This window comes from Mauremys mutica, chromosome 4, assembly GCF_020497125.1.
Source record: "Mauremys mutica isolate MM-2020 ecotype Southern chromosome 4, ASM2049712v1, whole genome shotgun sequence".
Classification (NCBI taxonomy): Eukaryota; Metazoa; Chordata; order Testudines; family Geoemydidae; genus Mauremys; species Mauremys mutica.
In genome coordinates this window covers 22,158,845-22,179,509 of record NC_059075.1, presented here as the reverse complement: position 1 = coordinate 22,179,509, position 20,665 = coordinate 22,158,845, and the positions used below count along the sequence as shown (strand labels likewise).

Here is a 20,665-nt window from a genome sequence, read left to right as displayed (position 1 = left end):
CTTCTGATGCATATCTTGTTCTTTGTTTTTCACAGAGACTAATAGACAAGTCCAGAGTAACCTGTGTAAAATGGGTACCAGGTTCGGAAAGCCTTTTCCTAGTAGCTCATTCCAGTGGAAATATGTACTTATATAATGTGGAGCACACTTGTGGTACCACAGCCCCACACTACCAGCTACTTAAGCAAGGAGAAAGTTTTGCAGTCCACACTTGCAAGAGTAAATCCACAAGAAATCCTCTACTTAAATGGACCGTAGGTGAGGGTGCCCTGAATGAATTTGCTTTTTCCCCCGATGGGAAATTTTTGGCGTGCGTGAGCCAAGATGGCTTTCTTCGTGTGTTTAACTTTGATTCAGTGGAGTTACATGGTACAATGAAAAGCTACTTTGGGGGACTACTATGTGTGTGTTGGAGCCCAGATGGGAAATACATTGTAATAGGTGGAGAGGATGACTTGGTAACAGTTTGGTCTTTTGTGGACTGTCGAGTAATAGCTAGAGGCCACGGACATAAATCATGGGTTAGTGTTGTGGCATTTGACCCATATACCACTAGTGTAGAAGAGAGTGACCCAATGGAATTTAGTGGTAGTGATGAGGATTTCCAAGACCTTCTTCATTTTGGTAGAGATCGAGCAAATAGTACACAATCTAGGTTATCAAAAAGGAACTCTACAGACAGTCGTCCAGTAAGTGTTACATATAGGTTTGGTTCCGTAGGCCAAGACACACAGCTCTGTTTGTGGGACCTTACAGAAGATATTCTCTTCCCTCACCAACCTCTATCAAGAGCAAGGACACACACAAATGTTATGAATGCCACAAGTCCACCTGCAGGAAGTGGTGGAACTAATCCAGGAAGTAATGGAAACAGTATCACAACACCTGGAAACTCAGTACCTCCTCCTCTTCCACGGTCAAACAGCCTTCCACATTCTGCAGTCTCAAATGCCGGCAGTAAAAGCAGTGTCATGGATGGTGCCATTGCTGCTGGTGTTAGTAAGTTTGCAACCTTATCGCTACATGATCGGAAAGAAAGACACCATGAAAAAGATCACAAGAGAAATCATAGCATGGGACATATTTCTAGCAAGAGCAGTGACAAACTGAACCTAGTTACTAAAACCAAAACGGACCCAGCTAAAACTTTGGGAACACCTCTCTGTCCCAGAATGGAAGATGTTCCCTTGTTAGAGCCTCTTATCTGTAAAAAGATAGCACATGAAAGACTGACTGTGTTAATTTTTCTTGAAGACTGTATAGTCACTGCTTGTCAGGAGGGATTTATTTGCACATGGGCAAGGCCTGGTAAAGTGGTAAGTTTTAATCCTTAATGCTGCATCAAAGAACTAGAACTTTGAATAGGTAGTTTTCTCAATATACCTGATTTTATATCCAATAGGATATAAAATTTCTTTATGCTTAATGTAAAAAGGTTATTTCCTCAGAGCCATACTTTTGGATACTGCATGCCATATTTCTGAATGATTTGAAGTGTCTTGGGGTACATTTCTTAGTTGCCTTCCAACCAGAGAAATACTGTATATCCAAAGTTTGTGTTCCTATATTTTCAAACTTTTTTAGTATAAACACAACATGGTGAAGACAAAGATTTAAAAACTAGATTAAAAGTGTTCAATCGCTAAAGTAACAATATTAGTCATTCACACATTTTCCTGTGCTGCTGTTTTCTGTGTTTTGAAATACTACTGCTTCGAGTCTACCATGAAATGCTAGCTTTTTTTTTTAGAATTTAGGTATCTCATCTGAAAACTTAAGTGTTTAACACTACCTTTTTATGGATTTCTGGAATATTAATAAATGTCAGTCAACTTGTGAGCAAACTTTTAAAAACTCTCTGACCATATTGGGAATAATTTGCAGTATCTTGCCTGAAATTGTGTATCAGTCCTAAATGCATAATACAGTACTAATGAGGTTTTCTGAACCTGTATAAAGATCTTGATTTTTATAGGGCTCATTATGAGAAGAATCATGGCCACGGTTTAAAAAAAATTCTGCATAAACAGCTTCATGTTTGGTCCAATAGTGTAATTTTTACTAGTCAAATATGCAGGCAAAAAAAAATTTTTAATAGGTTTCTTTCAGACAATCACTTCTATCAATTTAAGGTAACACAGTTCTAGGGTTTTTACCCTCCCTTGTAAAAGCCTCTTAATCTTGAATACAATATTTATTTTGTCCATTGCATGGCAAATTTTTCTTGTTTTGAATGAGCCTAAAACTAATTGCCAGTTTATAACCTCAAGCACCTTCTATGCCAAGATAGCTTTGTTTAACATTCTCTGGTGAAATACAGTTCTGAGAAAAATTACCTAACCATAGAACCAGCAGGGGCTTGTGTAAAAATGCAGCACTCATTAGGCTATTGCATTCCTGGAGTATTGGTCTTAAATTATTTGAATATTTTCCTAATTGGACAATATAGATGTATGTAGTTCATTAATCCCAAACTACTTGATTCTCTAGAGTCATGTTTGTAGTTGGAGCAACCACTGTGTTCCAGAAAACTAAAATACAACACAACTAACTTCAGATTTCTGTTGCAAGGAAGTCTCAGAATAAAAAAAAAAAGAATAAATCTGATAATTCAAAGTGGTGATTCTAGCTGCTTTTAAACCCCAAGCACATATTGAAAAAGCTCTTTCTGTCTGGTTCTGAAATCTGTCCTTATAATATGCACACATTGAGAACCCCTTCCACTCAGCATCTGTGCACACTTAGTGGCTAGGTCTACTAAGTCCGAACATAGTGTATCTTTCTCTTAAAGGTGGGGAAAGGGCATTACTTTACCTTTAAAGATATTTAGTACATGAGAATCATTAACTCAAAATAATGAAGCTACATTACACTGGAACTACTTTGACTTCTGTGAATCAGTGCAAGTCACAAACATTCTCATGAAAGTAACTTTAAAGATGTGCATCAGTGTCTCAGCTTTCTAGGGTAGAATATTGCCATTTTGCATAAATGTTATCCCAGATTGCGTGTGTATTACCAAACACTACCCCTTCACGTTTTCTTTCTATTAACTTATAAATTAGGTTTCCTTTAACTGCTGAGCGTAACTGAATCCATTTTTGTGCATTGATGATTTAGACTACAACATCTCAAATATTTCAGATATAGAGTATGCAGTACCCAAAATCAGGATTTATGTATTTGGCTAATATGGAAAACTTTAATTACAGGTAAGTCATTTTCATGCTGAAGTTATCACCATCTTTCAAAATTAATATATTGCACACTGATGTAAATGCCATATTATTTAGGATGTATTTACTTCCCTAGAAAGATATTTTTCAAATGGACTTGTTTCTCTGATTTCTTCATTTGCATTTACAGTGAGTTCACTCTGCTATTTAAACTAAGTTTTTAGTGGCATGTTTACAGGAGTTTGATGGGGAAGTATCTGTGCCAGAAAGATGATCATCTTTTGGTTTATAGGATAGAGCACTTATAATAACTTTATGCATATTTAACGAGAATGGTCAAAGTATAAAACACTGATGGTAACGTGTCACTTCTGGGTTATATACCACACATTTCTATATTGCCAGTAGTTTTATCCTTGGCTAAGTCTGTCACTTTGGAGTTTAAAGCTGCTATCTTCTGTTTTCCTCCCATTATCTGAGTTCCTGACAGTCCTGGAAGACTGTCCTCCCAACCATTTTTCGTGCTAAAAAAAATTCTTCCACCATTGCCTCACAAACAGCCTCAGTTGAGTGCCAACCATAACCAACCCAAAGAAAGACTGAACAGAAAATTAAACTAACCTTGCAGTAGAAAGCATCAGTGCCAGTGAGCCGTCTCTACCTTTCCCTCTCATTTGCCTCCTTTTTGGAAGAGCCGTGAAAGCACTGACAAGGCGTAGGGTGGTCTTCCTCATTTTAGACCTATTGAATCTCTTGCCCACAGTGTTTTTGTCTCTACTGGCCTTGGCTGAAAATCCAGAAATGGATCTTCAATCTTGATTATATTAGGCCAGTATGATGCACTGCCATCCCAGCCCCATGCAGCCTACGCTACAAGCTTTATGAATTATTATTTCAGTTTACTCATCATACCTTGAGCTTTCTTATTGGCTACATTATTCTTGTAAAGTATGTGATCCAAACACACTTTTAAAATTATCATACTAACTCTTGGACAAAAGCAGTGCAAGGGATTTACAAAATCAGTAAAACAAGTTGGGCTGGAGTGACGGGGAAGCATGCTTTACCTGTCTGAAAAATGAATGAACAATTTTTCCTTTCAGTCTGATCCATTCATTTGTGAATTTCACTTTCTCTCATTTTAGGAACTACAATTTTAGTCCCCTCTTCTTGAGGGTTTGACTTTTGAGTGTTTTTTCTCTCCTTAGTTGAGTAACTCTCATCAGATTGGCCATAGGGATTGCTCCCTAGGCAAATCTAGCTGGGGTCATGGAAATTTTCATCTTATCCCTTAACTTGTCTGAAAACAATTTAAATAGGAGAGAATTAGAAAAGTGAAATTGCATATGAATCACATTGCCAGTTACTTCAAGCCAAATTGTGTATACTACAGATGCAGTAAAAATGCTTCGTATTTACATGCAAAGGAACTTAATACTTTTACTTTAAACTATTTTACTAGGCATGAATGTAGCTAATTACAATTTCTAATTTTATTACTAAATTACAATTACTAAAGTTATTTTAATACAAAATAAACTGTATTATCTAAATGTTTGAATACTAAAATTTAACCTGCTTATTTTGTACAACCACTTTGTTTTAATTTAAGGTAAACTTACCACTTATTTCTCTTTTCTGAGAGAGCTCAAGGTAAGATTGGACAAAACTACAAAGGAGAGTGAAATGGCAGTATATATCTGGCAGACTAAATACGTTACCATTTTGTGAAACAATGCACATGAAATTTAGAATGTTTTTGATTCTTATTGTACATGAAAATCTTAAATTATAACATCCTTAAATCTTCCAACTAATTACAGTTGTAGGACGGTATCATGTTTTAGTATGACTAACAGTTTTGCTAAAAGTACTTAACAAACATTCATATATTATACTTTGGCGAGTGGGAAGACTGGCTACACATTAATTCTTCCTCAGTGGAAAAGAACATTTTTTTTCAATACAACTGAAGTTCAATTACTGGTATTTTTAAGTACTATCAAATTAGAATTATTTCAATGTGGTAATGGTATCTGCGTAAATTCTACAGTAAAACTGAATCACGGCTATATGATTTCAGGTTACCAAGGTGCAATTTGAAGCTTCCTGTAATGTGCATATAGTGGCAAACGAAATTGCACATATAGTACACCTTCATTAGCAGAGTGAATTTAAACTAATACACTGGTTTGATAATGTATAGCAAGGTGTGCACAATGGAGGTGTGGCAAAGTGACTTCAGTGAAGCCAGGAGAGATCATAACCCTGTATAAAAGGTCTTATGGGTGAGGGTTTCTGTTTCATGTTGGGAAATAACATGCCTTTTACTAAATACTTGCAGAAATCCCATGTTTTGAACTATCACCTTTTTCAAACTTGGTTATGTACTTGAAGAGACTGTGTATACATCTGCCCCTTTAGCAGCTTAAATCAACTAAATTGATACTGAAAAAAATTGTTGGCCTGCTTATGTTACAATAATGAATTTCATGTCAGTTAATTTACTGTGGCACAACTTAGGTGTAAAATTAAAAACAAGATTTTTTTTTCCTGCATTTTTACCAATTCTGTATACTTGAGTTTGTTAAAGATTGATATGTTAGGTGATACTGTACATAATTGTATTGACTATATCTTTAGTGCAAATCAAAAGAAAATTCAGATGTATTTCCTTTTTACACTTCCATCTAATTTCTTGACAACTTGAATAAATTTCATAGAGCCTTTCTAACATGAAATATTGTTAAATTAACTGTTGCAATAATTAAGCTTTAATAAGTATTGTTGGTATATTTATAATTTTAAAAACTCAAGTTTGTTTCATACTGCTTATTTTTTAGCTATTCTGTTGTCACTGTTACAGCTGAAGAACCTTACTAAATACTTGACATTACAAAATTTGCTGGGGTTGTCCTCTGTATACTGACGTTAAATAAAATGTGTGACTGAACTGTAAATGTAGATAATTTTCAATAATCCTTTTCACATCTAAGTTCTGAAAGCTGGGCTGTAACAAGTTAAAGATTTTTTCTATATGCTATACATACCTTGCTGAACAGATGGCTGCAGTGAAACTGCTAGCTTTTTAGCTGCCATTTTATAATTCAAGGGATTGACTAAATCATGCAATTTTTGAGTAAATCTTTCAGAAATTTGTTCTCAAGTTGATATTAAATCAAATGTGGGATTAGATCTCACTTCTAACTTTGAACTGTTGTAAAGTTCACATTTTCTTTTAAAATCCTTAAATATGAGAACAATGAAATAAATTGTTTTAAACTCATATTTAGTAATTCAGACATTGATAAATTAGGCTGTCAATGTGTATCCATCAAGCAGCAGTTGGAATGGAGAATTTTTGTCTTTGGACTCTACAGGAGCTCTTTCCCCTATGGATTCCAGTTCAGGCTGTGCTTCTCAGTCACAACCTTAAGTAGACCTTGAGGCTTACTATACAAAACTGAGTTCACAGCCCTAACAATGTGGGCTTTATTCAAAAGAGAAGAGAATTCAGGTGCTTCCAACCTATAAATAATATCATAGGGCCAGAACAGACCAAGTTTGACATTGACTTTGATAATCAAGTTAGGCAAATGTAAAATGCTGCCCACTCACTTCCATCAGAGGTACATGGGGACAGCTCAACAAGGTTCTCCATCCCTTAAAGCAGAGTTCCAGGTTTATTCACATAAGCAATCAACAAAGATGATCTTCAGGAAGTTGTTTCTCAGGTTAGGGCTTTTCTAGCAGGACCTTCAAATTCTCCTTATTTCATTGACCTAAGTTCTAGAGTCGTTGTGGGCCCTGGCAAGCTGAGATCAGTTTCCCTGTTGGTGAGATTCCTCTGTAGCTGTCTGATGGGAGAAGCTTATTTCCCTATTATTGGATTTAAACACTGGATGGTCTGGCACTTCAAGAAATAGTGAAATGAACGACCTTAATGTGGCTGGGCCTGGTAGCACTTTTGAAAGCATATGCTGAGAGGCAAGGTGAAATTCGTCCTGACGGCTTGCTGTGGGAACATCTGATTGTCAAATGCCATGTAATTGAGAATTGTTTGCTCAAACAAGTTCCACAGAAATTAGTGGGAATATGAAAGCAATCTGGCTTCCCCCTATTCTACAGTCATAATGGATACTTTGGTAAAAGATGTCTCCCAGCTGTAACCTGGCTTTTACTTTCCTTTTTAAATATCTCTTGCACAAATGTCCTTAAGGAAATAGTCAGTGTGATCGTGCTCTAGTCTGACTTGAAAGTTCAGATTTAGGTGGCACATCCATCTTCACTATTTTCCATCCGTTCACTCTTATCAGATTGAGAGTTTGCATATTCTTGGCTGCTGCAGTTTCTATTCAAAATTAAATTTGCCTGGTCTCTCTCAAGTTGCTTTTTTTGACCTGACCTATAACCTAAATCTTGCCAAAAGTTCTAGTTTCAAAAAGCTAGAGAATGCTGCTCTCTGTACTTAAGTATATGAGTCCTTTCCTCCTAAACTAGATCCCATGCCTAGGTGGGATTAGGATCCTGTCAGCAAAAGCATGTGCACGCTTCAGCAGGCTTTAGAGAAGATAAACAAGGGAGTTACACATTTACATTGTACATAAACTCATGAGGTATAGTCTGCCTCTTGGACACAGGAGCCTATCATATCTAAACCGAAGTGTTAAGAGCCCTTAAGGTATGGTATACTTTGCCTCAGACATCCAGAGATTAGATAAAAGAGGGTTTTTACATGGATTGTATATAGATAGTGGAATTTTAGTAGTCTGCTTTTTGTCACACAAGGATGGAAATACACTTCAGTAATGAAATATATCCCTATACACTAATATATACCAGAAGTAAAATTGCATCTGAATCACTTGTGTTGCTGCTGCACACATTTACAAGGTACTTTATCTTGCTAGTACACAAACTCTACTCAGGCATGTGACATTACTACAGCAAAACAAGAAAAGGCAAGTAGATACTTCAGCACCAAACATAAAATCTCCATAAAGTGAATAAATATTAAAAAGAAACAAAACCAATGAGCATTTTAAATAGAAATGACTAACATCAGCTTTCCCGGAACCCCTCTTTCTCCCAGGCTCTCCCAGTTCTTTTCAAGAAGTGTTCCACTATACGGTGGGTGTATGTTCATAAAGGATTTGCCCTTTTTAAAAAACCATAAAATGTTAACACCAGTTCGCTAACTGATCTTATGACTCCATTAGGAATTCTTTTAGTGTGATCTAGTAAAGAAATTCATGTAGCTCAATGCCTCATCTTAACACTTGAACACTTATCTGAGCAAGCTACTGTTTGAGGTCTGATCTAAACAAAGTTTGTACCGGTTTAACTAAAACTGGTCTTAAATTTTTTAAATCAATGCAACTTTGTGTGTGGATACTCTTATATTTGTTTAATTTGCATCTTAAAACTTAGAAGCGCAAGACTAGCTAACAAGTTGAAAATTGGATAGTAGTGTCCAAGCAAGGCTTTATACTGGTTTAGTTTTAATCATTTAAGACCTGATTTATACTGCTGCAGCTTGGTGGTGATTGTATAAACAAGTCCTAATATATCAAGCATACCATATAGCACCTAGCTACCACCATATTCGTTGGTTCACATTTTTCAGTTTCTCAGTGAAAAACACCAACTTATCTATTGTTCCCTCTTTGGCTCTAATCAATTTTATCTTCATTCATATAAAAATATTTGTAACCCTATGGTGACTTTGATCGGCATTAATCTTATTCCTTATTTCATATTCACCAAGAATTAGTCTGAATTTCAAAATCTTTCAACTATCAGGCTCAGCTGCTATAATCTGGAAACTTTGCATTATAAATTTTTGTCTTCACACACTACTTCAGCCTCAAAAGGTATTTCAGAAGTTTTGCAAGTTCTTCATGAAGGTGAATGTAAAAAAAAAAAAATGCCATCAGTACTGAGAATTGTGGTACTCAATGTATTTTAAAGGCAGTCTCTTCTGAATAGAAAATGCAAATTATGGCTGGTTCAGAACTTGATTGGAATATCCTTGCTGAGGTCTAATGCCTTTGCTAGATTTGCAGGATAGGGAATGAAAAGCTAAATGATTTTAAAGTTTGAGCATGCTCAATGAATATATTATGATTTCAGTCCTGCCCTCTTTATGAAATCACAGTATATGTTCTGGCAGGCTTGACTAGCATTTGGTAGGCCAAGGGACAGTTGCTGAAACAACTTGAATTCAAGAGAGAACACTGCGAAATCCTCCACCAAAATAGGAACAAGGAAAAATATACATGAACTCAGCATATCTTCCCACCCTGGGCTTTCTGCAATTTTTGATGCATTCTATGATCTGAACTTAAGGAGGTTCAGACGACATAACCTGAACAGAGACTTCCTCCAAAACAAAAACCAAAAAAAGCAGTAGCAAAACTATGAACTTCACACCTTACTCCATTCACCTTAGTAGGAAGAACTTCAAAGCTTGACGGGGTAACTTTTTTTTCCTCTTGTAGTTTGTGGGTTTTTTAATTGGAAATTAATTCCTGATTTGAGTGTCTCATGTCCCATGCATGCTGTTCTAATTAAACATTTAATAACTGCATTAATTTTTTGCATTTATCTTTAAGATGTCAGCAGTCACTTTTAATTTGCCCTTGCTGCATGCACACTAAGTATATTCTGTTCCTTGTTGTTTTGTGAATACATAGCTTAATATAACTTATTTTGGTGCGCAGTATGCATTGTGTGCACAACAGAACAGATCTGAAATTGCTGTAGGAATCTGAATTTCTTTGCACTTTAAGAACATAAGAATGGCCATACTGGGTCAGACCAAGGGTCCATCCAGCCCAGTATTCTGTCTACCAACAGTGACCAATGCCAGGTGCCCCTGACTTTGACTTTGATGTGGGCAGCATTACTGTTGCATTAGCAGGATTTTTTGTATTTAAGAATTACTTAAGTTTCTGTAACTTGTGTTCTGTCCTATCTTCTCTGGTCTATCCAAGAGTGGTTCAGTAAAGAGGCAAATGGCCTGCTGCAATTTTCATTTCTTTGCTTCTTTCCTTCTTGTACATAAGTTTTTTCCTCACCAAATTTTTATGATCATCCTCAGACCAAAATTCACATCCATATTCATAGTTTCAAGCCAGAAGGGACCTTTATGATTATATATAGGCTGACCGCCGGTATAACATAGGGTAAAGAACCTCACCTAATAACTTCTGCACCAAACCCATCATTTGTTTGAGATAAAGCATGTCACTTCAAAAGATATCCAGTCTTGATTTAAAGACTTCAAATTACAAATTTCAGTTTTGTTAAATGTAGTCCGTGCTACTCATTTTCATCCTTGGTCTTAATATGAATTATACTACTAAACTGGTACTCATCAGAATGTATTGGCTAATATTAGCTTTTCACATTCAAAGTGCTGTACAAACATCTAGTCTTCATAGACCACTCTGAAGTAGATAAGCAGTTATCCTAACTGTATAGATAGGCACCTGAACCAGGCTGTACCCTTGCCCCAAACTGCAGGAAGTATTTGAGAGCAGGAATTAAAACTCAGGAATGCCTATTGTCCAGTCCTGTATTCAAACTATTCAACCTTTTTTTTTTTTCTGATAAGAAAAAGGTATTCATAGCCCAGGAGATAAGGATGAGAATCAACCCAGTCTGGGTCCTAACGACTTAAATGCTGAAGATCATAGGGTATGTGGTACCACATTGAATGGTGGTAGTGCTTTCTAGAATCGCCCCTTTTTAAAGCACAGCTGTATATAGCAAAACACAGGAGGTGACTGCATTTTCAAATAAGGGTTCCCTTAACATTCATAAGGAATAGTGTCTATTTCTTTAAAAGCAACAATGAGTTCTGTGGCACCTTATAGACTAACAGTCATATTGGATCATGAACTTTCGTGGGTGAATACCCACCCATGAAAGCTCATGCTCCAATACGTCTGTTAGTCTATAAGGTGCCACAGGACTCTTTGCTGCTTTTACAGATCCAGACTAACACGGCTACCCCTCTGATACTTGTCTATTTCTTGTTTGTCATGGCACCTGGACACTATGGTCATGAGCCTATTAGAAATTTCTTTTCTTTACACCATCTTTATAGGATTTAATTTATGCTTCACAATCATGGGATTACTAGCATATGCACATGTCAGACTCCTGATTAATTTGTCATTAACAAGATTAGGAATATTGGTACCTAGGGATGTTTAACTACAGAATATCCTTTTCCACTGCATTTTAAAAGCTACTTAGTATGTGTAATCTTTCAAGAAAATGCAAAATTGTTTTGGTGTCATGGTTAGGATTCACAGACTCCTGGAATGTGGTATGTGATAACACTGTAAACTCTGCATGTGATTCAGCATTCTTTTGTATTTATCGCATATTTTATTCACTTTTTTTTAAAAAAGAGTCTTTTGGTGACTTTTTCAGAAGTGCCCAATGACTTAGATGCTGTTAAAAATTTTACCCTTTATGTACAGTTCCCCTCCCTATGAATCCTCCTCCTCCCGGAGAAGGAAGGCTAACCCTACCATTCCTCCTTCCATGTAATGCTGAACTCTGAAATGTGCAACTTTGTAAGGCCTGAATATCACATTTGTATATTTCATGACTGAGCCACAAATCTACTTCACTGCATAAATTAAATGAAAATCAGTTATGGATTGCATAAACAACAAAATAAAACAATTGCAGATGCTACTTCCAGAGGGCAGTCTAAGGCGTAGCGTACCGTTCCACCTTCTGTGTACATATTTTCTGCCATGAACCCCACCAATCCATGTGGATGCACCCCATGTCTGAATTGGTGGATCAGAGATTTTAAAGAGGATGAGTTTACCTGAAATTAGTTTTTTTTGTGACTCAGATCCACCAATCCAGAACCTCTTCCACTTCTGTTTGTGGTTTAAGAGAACAGGGATTTTTTTCTTTAGTAGGGGTTCCTGGATACTTGGATCCAAGCAAGAAAGAGCTCCTATAGACTCTGAAGATGTCACTAATTCTGCATTCCTATTGTTAGTTGCATCTGATCTTGTCTAGCTTGATGGATCTGAGTCACAGGAACATAATTTAGAGGTAAGAAACAATTACTAAAAGTGGGGGGGGGTTGGTTTTTTTAGCTATATAGCAAGGGAAAGTGAAGTCATTATGTTAATCAGGGTACTTCAGGCTTAGTGGGTATTTAGTTCTTCAGGCTGTTAGCACTCTTTTTAATTACTAAATGACAAGTGCAAGGAAACAAACCTGCCTTTTGGTGAAGATGTTTGTTTTTAAATCTGAAGGCTGGTGTCCAAATTGAAATTCAATCATTACATTTCTTGCAATGAATGACGTAGGGAAAAGCTTCTTGATCACCTGGCAGCCAAGTACATAAGTCAAAAGCAGAAAATACCTCTTTTTATTATACTATCCAAACCAGTTATCAACAAGAACCATATGTGGCTAAGAATGCTGCATAATTCTTAAGCTGCAAATCTGAAATATAAGCAAGCCACTATTGATTTGTAGTGCATTTCAATAAGGTGGTAAACTTTTATGAAAAATTAAGTTAATAGACTTACCTAAATCCAAACTTAAATGGTAATGCAAAACTTAATGTGAATTCTCTGAGTCTCCCTGCCACACTCATTGTCTTTTCCAGGCATTCTCATTCCCAAATAACATATAGGAATATTAAAATATTTCTTAAACTGTTTACTATTTATCATCAGCAGATGAGAACTTTGGATTCTCACCAGTAGTGTTAACATTAATGGAGGTTAACTGTCTAATTTTTTTCTTGATGGCGGAGGAGACACATTGTCTGTGTAGTGACCATTTGCTGTATATTTAACCATTAGTTCAAAGGATACTTATTATTTGTGTAGTGTGGTATAAAAAGAAGTGTCCAGAAGTTGCCAGTGGCTTAAGAAAAATGCAAGGCAAACTAAGATCAAACATTTGCAACAAATTCAGTATCCTAAACACATTTATTAATCTGTCCCAAAAACATTGTTTTGAACATTATTAAGCAGGGCAAATGAAATGTTTCATATAGGAATCTGGCACATTATTTTTTGAGGAATAAAGATATGTTAGTAGTGAGTGCCTGTACATACAAACCTTTGTACTGACAAATTTATCTGCTGCAGATTAATTTTTTAAGTTGTCAGGCTCTCTTGCTGGATTAATGTAAACTGCTTTGTTTGCAGGGTTTATTGTCATCCCAAAACCAGGCCAATTCTCCAAGTGGAACTGTAGTATAGCCATCACACTACTGCTAGCGAATCTTTGAACACAGGACAAGAAGTAATGACAGTGGAACCAGGAGCTGTTCTTCATGCAGAGAGCATCAGAAATTATAAAATGGCAGAGTGTAAACTTGGAATTATGTGAATCACATAATACTTTGCAAAATAATAATGTAATGAATTCTTAGTATGACTAATACTTCTAGGCTGCTCACCCAAAGAAGAATTTTCCTTTTAAAAAAGAAATGCTTCATTTGGTGTTGCAGTAAAAATTATTTTTTTCTCAGTTTTCTTTATACTTTTCAAGTTCGGTGTAATTTAATCTATATATATATATAGAGAGAGAGAGAGAGAGAGAGAAAGATGTGTAAAATAAAGTGTTTCTTAAATCCAAGTAAGTTCAATGGTTATATAAATTAGTACTTCACCATTGTTTGTTTTTGCACTGATTTTTTTTAACCAGAGATGGTTAGAAGACAGCCTGGAATGCACTCATGGAAAACGAAAGTCATTACTTTCTGGCTTAAAAATGTAATTCAGGAAGATGGATGCTGCAATCATAGGTTTTTTTTAATTAAAATAAAATTGTTTGCACTTAAATAGTTTAATGCTAGTAGAGAATTACTTTAAAATGGGTATTCAGACACCCAGAAAAGCTATGTTGTGGAGAAAAGATATCCTTTGTATCTATGAAACATTTATTTTAATATTGTTTCCAATTGCAATCAGCTCTGTATTATATGTATAAATGTAATTCAGTGATGGGGAGGAAAATGGATCAGTACACTAGTAATTTTCATCATCTAAAAGATATTTCTAATTCTGAAAATACATATTAAACTATCTTGAATATGCAGTTTTGTTTACATTCTGTTTTAAATTGGATCAATTTTGATGTAATCAATCTTTTGAATTAAATGTTGGGTACAGAAATACACTCTAATCCTTGTAGAACACATTCCTTTTCATTAAAACTTTTCGCATCAGGAACACTTTCATATTTAATGTTGCTTAATTGGATTAGGGAAATGAAATTAGAAAATTTCACCTGCACTTCTTCCTAATACAATTTACCTCGGAATACATTTTCCAGACATTAAAAACCAATATTTACTAAAATAGGAGCCTCAGATTTTTGCAGTATAGTGATTTCTTCTGATGCCTTTTAATAGTTGCATTTTAGTGCAGTTTAATACTGTACTTGTCTAAAAATTAGAAGTTTTAATCTTAATTGTTGAATTGAATTGACTTTCAAGCTAGTGCTTCTTATGTAGACAACTGTGATAGTGTAGTAGGTGCATACACTTTAATTTTTACAATCTAAAATTAGGTACTAAAATAGTGGAGTAGATTGTATTTTAGAACAACTTGCTGTGCTAAAAAAAATCAGATGTCCTTGCTATCAATTTAAAATTTGAGGTAGATATATCCAAGTATTTTCATAATCTAGTGCTACTTGATAGTGGTTGATACTAAATTGATTTTTATTAGCAAAACAGGCCATTTCATCCCTTCCAGTATTTTCTGCAAGGGGGTGAAGAATGCGCTACTCTAGATCAAAATCCAGCAGAAAGGGTGATTGAGATGATATGGTGACATCTCACTTCCTCTGCCCTGCTTAAGCCCCTTCCGACTCTATTGTTGGGCTTCTTCTGAACTTTGCAGATGTGCAGGTAGGAGGTGATATAAGCAACAGCCTTCTTAGCTCTGCTCTGGGATTCATATCCTTCAAAATGGAAGGACTTTCCAAAAGTCAATTTAATGCTGATACTGAAGGCATGATCTGGGCCTAAATTACCAACAAACTTTATCCCAGGTTCCAACAACATCTTTGTTTAAAATTTATAGTTGGATAGAATTTTCTTTAATCACTAATACTCTACTGTCATTTTAGAATAAACTACATAATTATACATAGAATTATAGAGTTAGAAGGGACTACGAGGCTCATCTAGTCTAACTTGCCAAGAAAGCAGGTTTGTTGTGTCTCAACCATCCAAGACCAATTGCTATCCAGCCTCCTTTTGAAAGCCTCTATGAAGGAGCTTCCACAGCCTCCCTAGGCAATCGGTTGCATTGTCCTATTGTTAGGAAGTTTTTCTTGAGATTTAGTCTAAATCTGTTTGCAGCACTGGAGAAGCTCAAACTTTAGCAAGCCTCATGTGGTTCTACATACCAGTTTTATAAAAGTTAAAGCCTCACTCCTGCTCCCACTGAAGATAAATTTTGCTGTTTACTTCAATGGAAGAATCATCAGACCTGTGATTTATGCAGTTCAGGTTTATTTAATCCTTGAATATAAACAAACCAGGTTGAAAATGTCAATTTAACAATCATTAAAATTCTAATTTTACCTTCCTTATTTAAATGTCTCCAAATTTGATTTAGGTAAATATGGAAATAGTGAGACACTTGGTTGCAATATATTTTAAATTCTTAAACTGATTTTTAAACATACAGTAGAGACAGATTGAGTATCCTATTACCAAATGCTCTGAGCCAGTCACCTCCTGGGTTGTATTCAGATCACTAACCAAATTAGAAAAGACAAAGTTGTTACCGTCTGACAACCATTCACTGGTCTATGTAAAATGGGCTGGTCTGTGGATAGCTTTCTTTATCATGACACACATTGATTGGCACCATTGGCATAGAAACAAAGCACTGAATAGAAACCAATTTTCTGTCCATCTTCTGTAATAAGGGTTAAAAGTACTTTGTTTAGAAGAAACTCCTCCTTCCCCATGTTTAGAAACTTCCATGGCTGCACCCAAGTCATAAATTCTTTTGCTAAATAGACTTCATTTCTTGGTTTTGTTATTCCCGCACCCTTCACAAGTCTTCTAGGTAAGAAGTAGACTTGAAAATATCACCCTTTCCCTAAATATATTTTTATTGTGACCATGTTCTGTGAACACAACAAGCACTTAAAAGAAGGGTGTCAGTCTGTCCTGTTTTCAAGCTGTAAGACTCATACTTGAATGAAATTGATTATCATTTTGTCTCAAAACAAGCTTAGAGAAGCAAAGTAACTAGAACAAACAGTTTAAATACTATATTTTTGGGTCAAGTAATTGCAAAAATCGATGTCCAAAAACTATTTACATGTAATTTTAAAAAAATCCTATGGGGAGTATGAAAATGAATTGGCTTTCCACCTAACCATTGCAGCACTGGGCTACTTGCCTGAGAATTTGAAAGTGAAATTGACTAGAAATCATAGATGTGGATAGACTAGGTAGTTTTAAACTGACATGCAAAAAAGTAAACAGCATAAATACAGTCACTATTTAATTTGTCCTATTGCCCTATTCCAAGTGCTCTGGTATTCAGAATATTATTCTACATTTGCATGTAGAGACAACTAGTCTTAAACCTGAAATATTGAATATAGTTCAAAGGATGAAAGGAATTCTTCAGTGAAAGTGCGGTCACTTGAAAAGATCTATCTATTTAAGACCTTATTCAGCAAAACACTTATGAGCATATTTAATTTGAAGAGACTGGAGCATGTGCTTAATTTTAAGCACATACTTGGGTAATCAGTCCCTGCTCAACAAAGCACTCGTCACTCTCTTACCATGGAAGGAACCCAGTCCAGCATGCCTCATTCAGAATGATCCCAGGAAATACGCCCTTTACAAATCTGCCTTTTAACAACAACCCCCAAAGTTTTGACAGATCAATATTTGAACTCTGGAAATAGACTGGCAATTCTAAAGTCAGATCATGCATCTTCTGGGTGTACATGTTCAGCCTCTAGTGTGGATAATTGGTATACAATACAAAAAAAACACAGCAAGCCCTATCATTGCACAATAAAAACAGTGAATATCCTATTTTGATTATTTTGTATTTTGCATAAGTTGTGATATAATTTAAAATATTTCAATGTTTATATAGTGTATTGATCAGAACAAGACATTCCTAAAATTTTAGGAAACAAAAAAAATCCCAAAATTTTTAAACAGGAGGAGAAAATACATCATTGCATATTGAACACAAGTCATTTTTTGCACTAAAGCAAACTGATTGCTGGGTGAGAGGAAATTATAGCATGACTTTGCTTGGCAAGGTTACTCTATAAAATGGCATTGTGGGGTTCCATGTTTCTCAGTTAATTCCCAATTTGCTTATTTTACAATTGAAGATTTTTCTAACTCCTAGCCAGACAAGCTCAAGCTGGGTTCCCTAAATGTTAGCACCCTTCGTAAAGGTTCTGCAGGCCCAAGTATGCCCTCATTAACTTTATGCAATCCCCAGTGCTTTCAGGGTTTACAGTGACATACTGGACTCTATTTGGAATTTAGTAAATAGTTCTAGAAATAGAATCGAGCTCCCATTGTTGGCTGTATTGGTTCTGGGGGTCTAAAAAGAAGTAAAAGCAGAGTGTAGTCTATGACAATACACAAAATCAAAAAGGTGCATTTTTACATATATTCAAATCTGAAGAGACTACACTTAAATTTTCATACTTGGAACTATGTCACTTCTGATAACTGGTATTCATGCTAAAGCTAGTGATTGCCACATTGACAAGTTGGTGAAAATGAGAATTTTGCATCTGAACAAAATGAACAAGATTGGACTTTTATATAGATGAGTCCTTTTTTTAAAAGCTGCATATTAAATTGTCAGAAGTAAAACTAATGGCTTGCACAACTCTCTGTATGTTAATACAAATTCCAGGTAGACAAATGAAGGCAACTGCCATGCATATGAAATTAAATAAAACTGTTTAAAGATTAACTAACAAATCAATGTTGTATGAGTTTTATTAGTGCTGTAGATAACTCAGGTAGCTAATTTGTTAGCTTCCTCAGTTGAAACTTCTGATGTTTGTAAAGCACTGTATCTATTTCATAACCGCCCTTTGGGATATGTGTTACTTAAGCAGCTATTTTTCAGCAGGCCCTGCGTACTTTTTCTGGTGGTTATAGTCAGGTAGGAGTTGTATATTTCACTTGCTCTATCCAGTAGAGTTAAGAATCACATTGGACTATCCTCTTCACTTAAATGCCCACTCCACACAGAAATAATGGTGTCAAAGATGGTGATGTTTTCATTGTTAAACTAGTAAGCTCACAGCATAAGTTTGAAACACTTTCTAAAGTCTGATGTGATAAAATTAAGTTCTCAAGGTGACATACTGTAGAGAGTGATTTTTTTAAGTTACTCTTTTTGGAAGTCATCTGCCTCTAGTTTGGCTTTTTCAAACAGTTTCCTTGAATAATGTTTAGGGCAGTGGTTTTTCATCCTGTGGTCTCTGTACTCCTGGGGGTCTGCAGGCTAAGATTTGCAAAGGGGTCTGCACTTCCATTTGAAATTTTTTAGGAGTCCACAAATGAAAAAAGGTTGAAAACCACTGATGTAGGGTGTCCTAACAAGTTAGTCTGTTTCAAAATGCACACCTTAAGTAACAAACCTACTATGAGATTGCCAAAAACCAAACTGCTTTCATGACTTACTTCTCATTTGTAATAATGCTTAGCTGTGAGGTATAATAGTAAAACCTCCATACAGATAATTTCCTGTAAAATTCCATGTTTTTGTTTGGAATGGGAGTGTTACATGAAAGTAGGTGGTTTACTTGAATTATTTAGAATCACCTTGAGAAAAAACAGCTCTTGGGAAACAATCAAATGAAATTAACTTGATCTGACACTAGTAGATTGCTGCTGTGAACTCTGATCTACAGCATGAGCTTGAAAGAGTAGGACAGATGTAAGACTTTTAGAACCTGGAGAGACTGTGCTGTTCATGTCAAATAGTGATCAACTTTATTTTTCAATTTGATCTTCTAATGAGCAGCCTGTAGTGAAATTTTGCAGCAGATCAAATGTTCTGGGGACTTGTATCCATCACTCTACTGAATAAGACTGTCCAGTGTATTCATCAAACAAGATAAGCTCATCACCTTTTAGACTGTTAATGCTCCCGCAGGGTTGGCCTGTTGCTACTCTAGTTTTTAGATAGGCTTCATTTCCTTGCTCTAAACATATACCTAAAGCCTTTTATCTTTAATGGAGAACACAAGTGCCTCTGACACTTCTGCATTCTTTCAATCTGACTTGAATGCCTGACAGGAAGGTCACCCAGCTACTATAGTATAGTACAGGGGTAGGCAACCTATGGCATGTGTGCCAAAGGCGGCACACGAGCTGATTTTCAGTGGCACTCACAGTGCCTAGGTCCTGGCCACCGGTCTGGGAGGCTCTGCATTTTAATTTTAAATGAAGCATCTTAAACATTTTAAAAACCTGATCTACTTTACATACAATAGTTTAGTTATATATTATAGAAAGAGACCTTCTAAAAATGTTAAAATATATTACTGGCATGCGAAACCTTAAATTAGAGTGAATAAATGAAGACTCGGTACAGCACTGCTGAAAGGTTGCTGACCCCTGGTGTAGTATCTTGCAATACAAAAATCATTTTGTGCTTTTTTTTTTTTTTTTTTTTTTGCTCTTGCTCCCTCACAACATTGAAGATTTGCCAGGAATCTTGTATTTCTCAGCTCCTTCTTTGGCAAACTAATGTAACAGCTTCCATCCCACAAAAGACATCTGATCCCAAACCTCTGTCCCAAATTTCTAAAGATAAGGAATAGTCGGCTACTGTTGTACCACAGATATGGATCTCTCTGTCTTCCATTTCCTCAACACCAGTGTTGTACCCATGTGTAAACACAGCACAGGTACTCATCCAGATACTGTTGAACTACTCTTTCTTCAAACTAAATTATGGGTATTTTCTACTTGCACCTCTCTATCATCCTAAATCACTTCAAACCCTTTCTTATTTTCCAATTCATTAGGTTTTCATGTTTATGAAAGGTGACTGATACCCCAGGAACTGTAAGTCCACTAGCCAAGCCAGTGGTATATGGTGGTTGGCAGCACTGCAAGCAACCCCACAGATTCCCACTATTGGGCCTCGCCCCTATCCTACATTCTATAGAAATGCTTCCAGGGCTGAGAAAGTATTTACCTGTTGAATAAGAACTGGAGTAAGGAACACATCTCACAGGCCAGCAAACAGCCATGAAATAATGATGTGGGTAGTGATCAGGTCAAATGTAAACTGGGGGCCAAACAGTGGGACTCTATGTCCCATGACCAGTACCCTTAGCCATACACCCTGCCATGCAATGAATTTGAGAGAACTGGCCTATGTCAGAACATATTACACTTTGAAAATTGGCTTTCCATGATATCTAGCTCTTACATGGCATGTTCACCA

At 36.0% G+C, this 20,665-nt stretch overlaps 2 protein-coding genes across 14 annotated transcripts in view; one reads left to right on the top strand and one right to left on the bottom strand.

Annotated features, from left to right (window-relative positions):
- The window catches only part of WDR20 (WD repeat domain 20), an 82,935-nt gene that overhangs the window by 43,248 nt on the left and 19,022 nt on the right, over positions 1 to 20,665 (top strand). For 8 of the 13 annotated variants that reach the window (XM_045016670.1, XM_045016667.1, XM_045016666.1 and 5 more), the window contains exon 3: positions 36 to 1,316. In XM_045016670.1, the coding sequence (XP_044872605.1) occupies positions 36 to 1,316 (1,281 nt within the window). Of the gene's footprint in view, positions 1 to 35; positions 3,213 to 12,127; positions 12,267 to 13,381; positions 18,286 to 20,665 lie in introns of those variants that run through there. The other 5 variants (XM_045016661.1, XM_045016672.1, XM_045016662.1 and 2 more) reach the window with 4 other exon arrangements.
- MOK (MOK protein kinase) overlaps positions 768 to 20,665 on the bottom strand; it is a 49,120-nt gene continuing 29,222 nt past the window's right edge. The window contains exon 15 of the transcript XR_006579355.1: positions 768 to 1,019. The gene's annotated coding sequence lies outside the window, so the exon portion shown is untranslated. The remainder of the gene's footprint in view (positions 1,020 to 20,665) is intronic.